The sequence below is a fragment of the Manis javanica genome, chromosome 10, assembly GCF_040802235.1.
Source record: "Manis javanica isolate MJ-LG chromosome 10, MJ_LKY, whole genome shotgun sequence".
In the NCBI taxonomy this organism is placed as follows: domain Eukaryota; kingdom Metazoa; phylum Chordata; class Mammalia; order Pholidota; family Manidae; genus Manis; species Manis javanica.
Window position 1 is genome coordinate 85536010 of NC_133165.1, and position 11735 is coordinate 85547744.

The 11735-nt window shown below is 43.9% G+C and overlaps 1 protein-coding gene across 1 annotated transcript; it reads left to right on the plus strand.

Annotated features, from left to right (window-relative positions):
• Window positions 1-6450: 6450 nt before the first annotated feature.
• On the plus strand, window positions 6451-11482 carry LOC108389130 (keratin, type II cytoskeletal 6A). The gene is made up of 9 exons (XM_036992581.2): window positions 6451-7019; window positions 7943-8157; window positions 8498-8558; window positions 8716-8811; window positions 8938-9102; window positions 9582-9707; window positions 10186-10406; window positions 10599-10633; window positions 10746-11482. The coding sequence occupies exons 1-9, from the start codon at window positions 6480-6482 to the stop codon at window positions 10976-10978; spliced, it is 1692 nt and encodes a 563-aa protein (XP_036848476.2). The 5' UTR covers window positions 6451-6479; the 3' UTR covers window positions 10979-11482.
• The last annotated feature ends 253 nt before the right edge of the window (window positions 11483-11735 follow it).

Below are 11735 nucleotides of genomic sequence, written 5' to 3' on the forward strand. Positions count from 1 at the left end.
CCATCTTTGAATGACAACTGCTCTTCTACTTACTGAGAAACTTTGTTCTCTAAAACCATGGACTGTCAGAAACTTGACTGTTTGAAATCCTATCAGTAAGGAATGAAACACCCTACCAGGATCTAGGCTCCCTAGGTACCTTGCTTTGACACAGAGAGGCAGTCTCAGTTTCCAACCAGATGCAGAGCTCAGATGAAGAGATTCTGGACATCCACGTCTGGCTTAACTTTTTGTTTCCAAGGAAACAGGACCGTGAGTCTGCTATGCATTTCAGACCTGTTGCTGACCCTTTTAGGCACAGCTCTGCTTTGAGCCACCCCAAAAAATCAACTATAATTCAATAAAATCTATATATGAAAAAAATAAGTAAAAGCCTCATTTTTTATTTTTTCTAAATTCCTTCCTTCCTTAATCTTCTAATAATTCTTTCCCTGGGTTTGCCAAGAAGCCTGCTGGTCTCTCGTTATGATGAATCAGTGAACCTGACTCTGTCAGAGTGAAGACTGGTGGGGGTTAGGGTGCACTTGCCACTAACACATTTTTCAGATATTCATCAGTTGACTGACAATTTTCCCCACTGGAATGTAAACTCCAGAAAATGGAGATTTCATCTTCAGCAAATCTAAAACTGTGCTGGCATATATAGACTCTCAATAAGCAGTCTTTGAACAGGTGGACAGTAGACACATATTCTAAAATCCCTTGAAAAGCAGTAATACACATTTATTTATTTATTTACTCTTCAAAATATATATATATATATATATATGTATTTTGAAAAAACCAAGTTGCAAAACAGCTTTTATAGAATGTTTAATTTTGGGTGTGCAAGAAGGATGAATATAAATACATGGACACATGTTTGCCTACATTAAAAAAAATAAGGAATGAAAGAATAAACCAAATACTGGCAAGATTGACTATTTGTCAGGGGAAAGAGGAAACAGGCTAGGAGAGAGGAGGTAAGAATGGCAGTCAGACTTCTGTGATTGTAATTTGTTTATTTTTATACTTCAGAACCACAAAAATACTTTGTATCACTTTTTAAAAATCTAAAGGAACAACAAATTCATCCCTAAAATGGGAAACAAATTAAATCAGCTCTGTATCAAACTGGTAATAAAACCACACAGGGGAAAAAAATTTACTTTAAGTGATTTTTGGAGTATATGATTTAGATTTACCTCCTGAGCAGGATATAAATTCTAGAATTAAGTAGCCACAGAGAAATTATAAACTAAATTCAGTAGGCTTATTTTAATAGTAACACTGATACTGTTATTTCAACTATCAGAGGAATGTTGTCGGATAACACAAATAAATACACGCTTACCTTGTTTTTTTGTGCTTTGAAGATACTGTTTTTTACAAATTGAAAGTTCGTGGCAAACCTGCATGGAGCAAGCCTATTGGCGCCATTTCTCCAACAGCATTTGCTCAATTCATGTGTCTCTGTCACATTTGGTAATTATCACAATATTTCAAATAATAGTATTTCATTATTATTATATTTGTTAGAGTGACTGGTGATCAGTGATCTTCTATGTTACTACTGTAATTGTTTTGTGGAGCCATGAACCCCACACATGTAAGCAGCAAACACTCCATAAGCTTGTGTGTGCTCTGACTGCCCCGTGGCCTGGCCCTTACCCGTCTCCCTCCCTCTCATAGGGCCTCCCTATTCCCTGAGACACGACATTGAAATGAGGCCAGTTAATAACCCTACAATGGCCTCTAAGTGTCCAAGGGAAGGGAGGAGTCAGTTGGTGGGACAAACTTCATTGTCTTATTTTAAGAAACTGTCATGGCCACCCCTACCTTCAGCTCCTACCACCCTGATCAGAGTCACCAACACTGAGGCAAGACCCTCTACCAGCAAAAAGACTACAACTCACTAAGAGCTCAGATGATGGTTAGTATTTTTTAGCAATTAAATATTTTTTAATTAGGGTATGCATTTTTTAGACATAATGCCATTCATACTTAATAGATTACAATATAGTGTAAACATTACTTTTATACACACTGAGAAACCAAAAAATTCATTTGACTCATACTTTATTGAAATATTCCCTTTATTGTACTGGTCAAGAAGTGAACTGGCAATATCTCCAAAGTAAGCCTCTACTCTGTTAATGTCATTAGACCTAAACTTTGCAGTGTGAGAAAAAATACATACAAATATAAAATCATCCTGTAATCTTCTATTTGAATTGGACATGTAAGTATAAGCTTCTGATTTTACATACATATATATATATTTTTTTTACATTTTCCTAGCTCTGTCCATCCAAAATACTTTGAAACAAGAACAACCAATAACAATGAGTATGCCTAGCATCCACATTCTCATTTATAAACATCATTTCCCAATAAAAAGAACCAGAGCTACTCGGCAAAATGGCTGAGTCCTTGTCTGTTACAAGGTAAGTACAAGGAACCCTGAGAGGTCTCATCCCAGAAACAAGGAAGCTTTCAAAGCTGAATGGGGTACTGTCTAAAGGACACAGAAGGCAATCTGAAGAGCCCCCATGGGCATAAACTGGGACAGTTTAAGTACCAAAAAGATTCGACTGCAATGGACTGGAATACATAATGTGTTTCTTGAGCTGAGTTGATAATGATGCAAAATAAAACAAAAAACAAATGCCAAAAAAAAACGCTTTCTGGTTACCTTTGGAAATTGCTAGGGTCCCAATCCATTACCCTGAAAAGCAGTAAATAAAAGGAAAAAGTCAAGCACTTATTCTGACTTTCCTTTAAGAATTGATGATCAGGTAACCTGAAGAGTAACAATGAAGAGCCCTTCCTTTAGATGAATCCCAGCTAATAAATGCAGAGTCAGGATGATAAAATCAGAGAGCTGCCATTTTGTATCCCCTAATTTAATAGTGAATCTGGGAATTCATCAATGAATATTAAAATCTTAGCCAAATTTTATTGTGTAATATGTAATGTAAGAATAGAACTGAAACCACAGAAATCCCTTAATCAGGCTTAACATCACAAGAACTAGAGAACTAGTATCACACACCATGACAGCTAGTACATAGCTTGCCTCAAACAACGGAACTAAATCTAATCAGCTCTATCACAGTTCTCAGAGCACAGGAGAAACTGGGGATAGAAGTGACAGGACACCCACAGGAAACGATGGGCCAAATCCTCATGTAGGATAAAAAAGACTGTTCTCCACAATTGGTGGCATATAAAAGAAAAGAGTCTGAAACAGTAAAAGTACCTTAGAGACAAGGCAGTCAGATGCCATATCAGGAGTTACTGAGGATGCTTTTTCAATGAAACCAGCTTAAAGAGGCATCTTTGAGATAATCAGAGAAATATGAATACAATGGATACTAGAATTCATTAAAAATTGGCTGTTTGGTTATTATAGATATAACACTGTTAGGCACTTGCATTGAAATGTCAGTATTACCTACACATGCATGCAAATGTTTGCAAGTGAAATGACTTGATGTCTGGATTTCCTTTAAGATACTTCAACAAGGACTTAGGATTTAGATAGAAAAAGTACAGAATTCAATGAAACAACAATGAGAAAAATACCAATAATTGTTTAACCTGGGTGATTGGTACATGGTGGTTTATATACTATTCACTTTCATTGTATCCATTTGAAATTCTCACTGACACAAATTTTGTTTAAGCAGTAAAGCAGGCGGTCACACTGGGAAGAGCACAGTAACTTTTGGTGATGGCATTTCTAGTGACAGTATATGTGACGTCTTAGAGAAAACTTTCAGGCGCCTCCCGACACACCTCCAGGGAAGGAGGAAGTCTTGAGGACAAAGACACGTGCACTGGAGAACATTTCCATGAATGTGATCCAGGAAAAAATGGGAGAATGGGAAAGAATGGGAGACTTCTGGCTTAAACCTAACAGAGGAAAGGGAGGCATTTCCCCTTTTCTCAGAAATCTCCTGAGGACAACACAAAGAACAAGAAACATGAAGACAAACTCCACCACAAAAGGAAAAGCCTTAAAATCCCTCAGTCAAAGACACGGAGGAAAAGTCTCACAGAAATAGAGAAATACAAACATGACTGTTAGGAAAACTCAGAGATCAGGGGCCCTCACCGGCAGGCCTCACAAGGACCCAGTGAAGAGCAATCTCACAGGTGCACCCACCCCAAGCAACAGGGCCATCATCAGGGAGCACCCAACAAAGCTACCCCTGAGCTCTACCCCGCCAGGCACTGTGAGTGACTCGTGGAACTCCTGCCACGTCAGTGTACCGACACTTCCACGGGTACAGATCCAAGAATCCCTTGTCGGCAATAATCAGAACTGGGCGTGTGAGCTGGGGCAGGAGCCTGTTTGTCATGACGTTTTAAGAAAGGGAAATGAAAGATACTGTGCAGGCAGCATTGAGTCAGGAATCAGAGATGAGGTCTATTGCCAGCATTTTGCTGGTGAAGCAGAGAGAGCTCAGTGTGAGGCCTGGGCCACTCCGCAGCGATCTCTGTGGGGGTGGCTGATTTGTGATTGAAAGAATTAGTCACGCGGCCCTGTGTCACGAGAGAATCCTTGCTAGCCTGGATATGGCCCTGGCCCCTCTTCCCAGACTACTTTCTGCAATGGCAGGTCTAGAAGGATTTCACTTCTTTCAAAGATGAGCACTAGTCAGAAGGAACCACTCCTGGACCCAGTAAAGTTACTTTAATTTAAAAACTCAGGGAAATAGAAGAATAAGAGGCACGTAGGAATGCTCAACAGAAAAGGTCACAATAAAATATTACCAAACAATCTAATGAAAAAAACACCATAAGAAAATAACAGAATGAAGGGTCCACATTGTGAGACAATGAAAGATTAAAACATTAGTTTGTAGAGCTCAGAAAGGAGCAGAAAAAAATAAATAAAGCCACAGAAGAAATGAAGTCCAAGTTGAGAGCAGTACAAGGAGGAAAAGGCGTCCCTGAGTGCACAACGATATGCACAGGTGAGGGGGAGTAAAGCAATCCACTGAGAAAGAGCAACCATAAATGTTAAAGGAGAACCACAGGAAAACAGATGTGGGAGACAAAGCAGATACAACATCAGTGTAATTGTATAAGAGGGAACAAGTATAACTGCAAAAGAGAATTGTGTTTTATATATGTGTTTATAAATAAAATATTTCATATACAAAACAGACACACCCATCATGCATGACCCAGGGATGCATAGAAATGCATCCTAGTGAAGTTTATAGAAGGATACAAAAGGAACTGGGAACAGCCCTGGCCTCCACATCAGGAGGTGGGTGGCTAGGGAGTGTCCTAGAACATCTGCTTGGTCACTGTTTAAATGTGTAAACAACTGTGTAAGTAACAACATTCTATATAGACAGGCGTTGTACCTCCCCTGCATTTGGAATGTTTAAATACATAGTTTATTAAGATTTCAGTGTTAGCTATCAGTTTATCTGATTATTAAAGAAACAATAGGATTTAAATGAGTCACCATGAGCATGTAATTAGAAAATGCAAAGATAAAACACTATACAGGACAAATAATCTGGTTTCTTAGCAAAGAAATTACAAGGAAAAAACTTAAGGGAGATTTAATGACATAAAATATCGAAGGATATGTTATTTAAAACACATATCACTCAAAAACAACATATATGGAGTTACATCGATCCTGATTTGGATAATCAATATATAAAAAATATATAACAAACAGGTTTACTGGAAGACTGAAGAGTCATTTGCTGATGTTAGTAAATATACAAACATTGAAGTCATAAAAACAGCATTTTGGTTTTGGTTATATTCTTTAAAAGACTCACATATATAAGTGTAGAATTATATACTAAAGAAATTATAAAATCTCTGCAATTTGCTTTAAAATAATTCAATACTGGTGGGAATTAGGTTGACGAGTGAGAGAAACGGAGGGTCATTTATCTTTATAAATAGCATGATGGGCATATTGGTACCCATTACATTGTTATTCTAATTCTCCATCTTTGTGACTATTACATAAAGGAGAAAATATTTGTAATTAATGGGGACAATGAGAATGTTTCTGTTAAGTCACACAAAGCAAAATATTTTGATCTTCAGTATCTCTGCTAGGAGAAACTTCAGGTGCAGAGGATACTTAGTATCTTCTGATGGATTAAGCATAACAGGAAGAACCTTTGTTTGAGACACTGACTAACAACTAGCTCAGTGAGCTGAGAAAAGCAAGCCAGTTCTGCCATGAAGCCAAAGCTGGAAGGCAGGAGAAATTTTCCCTGCAACGGAGAGCAAAAATGCAATCCTACATTTCATAACATACTAATAATCCAGATGTGATCTCACTGTTTGAAAAGCCAAACCCTTCCTGATTGGTAAGCTCACCTTTCACGACTGAGCGCAGCCCACGATCACTGTATATAAACGGCTCCTGGGAAGCTCATCCCACATCTGCTCCTCTCAGCTCTCCCCTCCAGCCCTCAGCTCCTTCTGCCTGCCTACCTTCAGGAACCATGACTACCAGGTCCACCATGAGTAGCCAAAGCAGAAGCCAACGCGGCTTCACTACCAGCTCAGCCACAGTCCCCGGGGTCTGTGGCTCTGGCTTCAGCAGCATGTCCGTATCCCGATCCAGGGGCAGCGGTGGCCTCGGTGGAGTGTGTGGGGGAGCTGGCTTTGGGAGTCGCAGCCTCTACAGCCTGGGGGGCTCCAGGAGGATCTCCACTGGCGTGGGCAGCTATGCCATTAGTGGCGGATATGGTGGCAGAGCTGCAGGAGGCTATGGCTTTGCAGGTGGAGTCGGGAGTGGATACGGTTTCGGCGGTGGAGCTGGTGGTGGCTTTGGGCTTGGTGGTGGCGCTGGCTTTGCTGGAGGGTATGGGGGCCCTGGCTTCCCTGTATGTCCCCCTGGAGGCATCCAAGAGGTCACCATCAACCAGAATCTCCTCACTCCTCTGAACCTGCAAATCGACCCCACCATCCAGCGGGTGAGGACTGAGGAGCGGGAGCAGATCAAGACCCTCAACAACAAGTTTGCCTCCTTCATCGACAAGGTGAGCCACAAGGACCTGCCCCCCACTGGGATCCTGGCTGCCCGTTCGGGAGAGCCACCGAATGTCCTATGTGGGAAGCTCAGGACAGAGGGGGAAGGGGACCAGGATGAGCTTTCCCCTGGGACATGCCACACTACGTCCATGCTGGCCACAGGCAGAAGGCGGTGGAATTCATTTCAGCCTGCTGAACCTCTGAATCGCCCTCATCCTGCCTAGGAAGAGTCCTCAGCTCGCATGACCCTGTGGTATATATAAGGGAAAGAGGGAATGGAAGGTGCAGGCTCTACCTTCTGGAGAATCTAAGAGATTAGAAAGAAAATTTCAGTATAAAACTGCACCAGGGATCTGGGCAAGAGGGAAAGAATGAAAGAAAAGGAGAAGGCAAGGATTTCTGGCAGCATTAGGAAAAACAACTTAGAAACATTAAGGATAGAAATACCAAATTTGTACAACAGTGACCGTAAGAGAGCTTGCTTTGAGGACACTCATGCACTTAATGGGAAGTTGGTTTGCATCCAGTCATTAAGAGAACTGTAATCTAATCATTAGCATCTAAATATTTGACAACCCGTTAGCTTGGGTACTCTCTAAGAACACTTTGTGCAACATCACAGGGCAATACTCTTTTAACTAGATTTGTGATTGCACTTGTCAAGAGAAAGAGAAGAGTGTTGAAAGTCACACAGAAACTCTAAAACTGAGAGGGTAGACACCTCATAAGTTCACAGTGGAATTTCATCAGGGAGTCTTCGAGGTGAGAAGGAACCCAGTTTGAGGAACAGGCCAGCTGTCAGCTGAGCTTCTCTACATGCTCTTGGCAGCACAGCACCATGGTGACCACTAAAGCCTGTTAGGAGACCTGACAACTCCCATGTCTTTCTTCCTTCCTGTGTCTGGCAAATAACCGTGTTGCCGTCCTCCAGGTGCGGTTCCTGGAGCAGCAGAACAAGGTCCTGGACACCAAGTGGACCCTGCTGCAGGAGCAGGGAACCAAGACTGTGAGGCAGAACCTGGAGCCTCTGTTCGAGCAGTACATCAACAACCTCAGGAGACAGCTGGAGAACATCCTGAGGGAGCGAACCCACCTGGACTCGGAGCTGAGGAGCATGCAGGACGTGGTGGAGGACTACAAGAACAAGTGAGTTAAAGGAGAGAAATGGGCTCAGTTTCCCGAAGCACATACTCCAAGACTATTGGGAGACGAGCCCAGATGTGTATATAACCCCATAGTAATACACGTCCATAGAAAAGAAAATCACAATTATTGCCTAAATACAACCTTCCCTTGCCTGCCCCGCACCTAGGTGAATTTGAGAGTAAAGAAATGAACAATGTAGGGAGCACAAAAATCATCTTTTAAGCCTACAGACAGGAAGCTCCATCAGGATATATCCGTTGTGGAAAGTGGTGTCCCAGGCTGCCTTTTCTGTGTCATCTCCACCACTGGCTCAATTATGTCTTGTCCTTTCTAATTCTAGATATGAAGATGAAATCAACAAGCGCACAGCAGCAGAGAACGAATTTGTGACTCTGAAGAAGGTGAGCTGGTTGAGATCATGAGTAGATGCTTCCTTGCAGAAGCACAGAACGGTGGCTCCCTGCCCACATCTGAGGGGGAAATGGGTAGGGAGACTGACGGATGGGCAGACTGGCAGGGAGGGCTCAGCTGACTCCAACTTGTTGGCTTGTCCCCTAGGATGTGGATGCTGCCTACATGAATAAAGTTGAACTGCAAGCCAAGGTAGACTCTCTGACAGATGAGACCAACTTCTTGAGAGCCTTCTATGAAGCAGTAAGCATCTCCACCCCCTGCCTGTACTTACTCGAATGGGGCTGTGCAGAGGGTGGGAGCTCTTGGGGTTGGGTACATCTGTAAACATCCCAGGAAAAGGGGACCTGACCATTCTATATTCTGCAGGAACTGGCTCAGATGCAAACCCACATCTCAGACACATCCGTGGTCCTGTCCATGGACAACAACCGCAACCTGGACCTGGACAGCATCATCGCCGAGGTCAAGGCCCAGTACGAGGAGATCGCCCAGAGGAGCCGGGCTGAGGCTGAGTCCTGGTACCAGACCAAGGTGAGCAGTGTATTGGCAGCTGCCGAGGAAACCTGTACCTTCTCCTGGCAGAACAGCAAAGCTCTAGATTACACTGAGGACGTCAACTGCAAGGAGGCTGAGGTCCCCTCACAGGATGTTTACCTGGCATTCCTACAGAGGAGACATTTACAGAATTTGTCAGAGTCTAGGAAGTCAAGGAACTCATGTGCAGGAGGACAAGTACAACAGATACAGACCTAGTCATCATTGTTTTAGCTTCACTCTGATGCTGGCTCTCAGAAACACAGTGCCCAATATTGCCAGTCCCATACAAGGTAGATATTCTGTAGTGCTTTTAAGAGATGCTCTGTGATTCGTGTATAATATCTGATGAATTTGTAAAATACCTGGTGGGGAGGCCTCTAGATTCATGTACACTGAATGGCTGGTTCAGAAGTGCGATCACCATTAGCATGTGAAAGCCCATTTACACCACCTTCTCTCCCTCTGGGCTGCAGTATGAGGAGCTGCAGGTCACAGCTGGCAGACACGGGGATGACCTGCGCAACACCAAGCACGAGATTTCTGAGCTCAACCGCATGATCCAGAGGCTGAGATCCGAGATCGACCACATCAAGAAACAGGTACAGTGGGGGCTGTGGAGATGAAAAGCATTGCTTCCTTGCTAGACCATCAGGAAGTCATCATCCATTATTTGGGAAATTCCTGGGAATGGCAGAAACAGCAGGGACAGGTGGACACACAGTCCCTGCCCTTAGCAAGTTCCCACAGGTGAGGAGAAATGAATCCCAATCCAGGAGTGTGATACAAATACATGAGAGGTCCAATCCCAGCTGCTCCGAGATGGCAAGTGTATACAGTAGGGGTCTTGACAAAGGGTTACATTACAATGGTTAATTTTGGAATAGAAGAAACAAGTTGGTAAAGCAAAGGGCAGGTAAGAAAATGAGTAATCCTCTTGCAAATGTGCTCAAGATTCAAGGTGGAAAGAGAGAGTGGAGAAATAGGACAATGATTCCTGCTGTCCAAGTGCTTGGTTCCTCTCTGTGATAGTAAAGACTTTGGCCACTAAGTTGTTGCTTTGATTATTGTGGGCTCTAGTGTGCCAACCTGCAGGCCGCCATTGCTGATGCTGAGCAGCGTGGAGAGATGGCCCTCAAGGATGCCAAGAATAAGCTGGCTGAGCTGGAGGACGCCCTACAGAAGGCCAAGCAGGACATGGCCCGGCTGCTGAAGGACTACCAGGAGCTGATGAATGTCAAGCTGGCCCTGGACGTGGAGATTGCTACCTACAGGAAGCTGCTGGAGGGCGAGGAGTGCAGGTGGGTAACAACCTCCAGGATGCCCAGCCAATGAGCACAAGTTTAAGGCGCTCCTGTCGTGGCCATGAGTGCCACTCACAGAGAATCATTCAAGAGGCACTTCCCCGTGGATGAGCCTCACACCGGGTCTCCCTATGCCAGTCCAGCAGCGGCTCTCTGAGGTCTCACAGTCCTTGCGTTTCTCCTTCCTAGGCTGAATGGGGAAGGCATCGGACAAGTCAACATCTGTAAGTACCTTTGCTGGCCTCCGTGCCCCGCGCCTGAGCTCTTCTGACTGGTGTCAGGCTGGCAGAACGAGCTCATGGCGTCTCGTGTGTGTCTGTCTCCCTCCCCTCACAGCCGTGGTGCAGTCCACTGTCTCCAGTGGCTACGGCAGCGCCAGTGGCGCCGGCAGCGGCCTGGGTGTGGGCGGAGGCGTGGGCTACTCCTATGGCAGTGGTCCCAGCCTCAGAGGTGGCTTCAGTTCCGGCAGCGGCAGAGGCATCGGGGGTGGTCTGAGCTCCACTGGAGGCAGCAGCTCTACCATCAAGTATACCACTTCATCCTCCAGCAGGAAGAGCTACCAGCACTGAAGTCCTGCCATTGGCTCTCAGTCTCTTAGTCCCACATTGCGTTAGGCCGTCTGTTTTGTTGCAGTGCACTCCCCTCGGATTGATTCTTCTCTCACGCCTCTAACTTACCCTAGTCTGTAAGTTAGAAGTGAAGTGCTGAGTATCTCATTTCTCTCTCTATACCTGCTACATGTGAGCATCCATTACTCACCATCAGGTCCATGGTCAATGTCATGCAGACACTTAGACATCCTTTTGATGTGCCCTTCTTACCATCAGTGATATCATTCTGCCACGATTCTGGGATGAAGATGACCTTTGCTCCTCTTGAAAACTGAAACTCATTATGTATCATGCTACAGGATGCAGGCTCTTTCCTTGATTTCTCACTGTCCTGTCTGCCATAGCTGCACTCAGAAGCTCTCCTACAGAACAAATAAGTTGTTGTCTTCCTGTCATTGTCCCAAAATGGTATTGACACAACCCTGTCATGTACAGAATTATATCACTGCAATATTTCCTCTGCTGTCTCTGCTTTCTTGTGTTTTGTTGAATAAAGCAGATTTCCAACATAAAGATTCTGTGTTAGATTGTGTTGCTAATTATGTATTGGTTCTGAAAGTGTGTCATCCCACACACTGGTCCTCATCTTTGGGGAACCATCTGTCAGCTCCTCTGACAACTTACCCTGCCTGATAGCCAACTCTGTCAGTCAGAATCATGTGGTATGTGATTATCCCATGGGCGGGTGACTACCAACAACTAGTCTGCCTGCTGC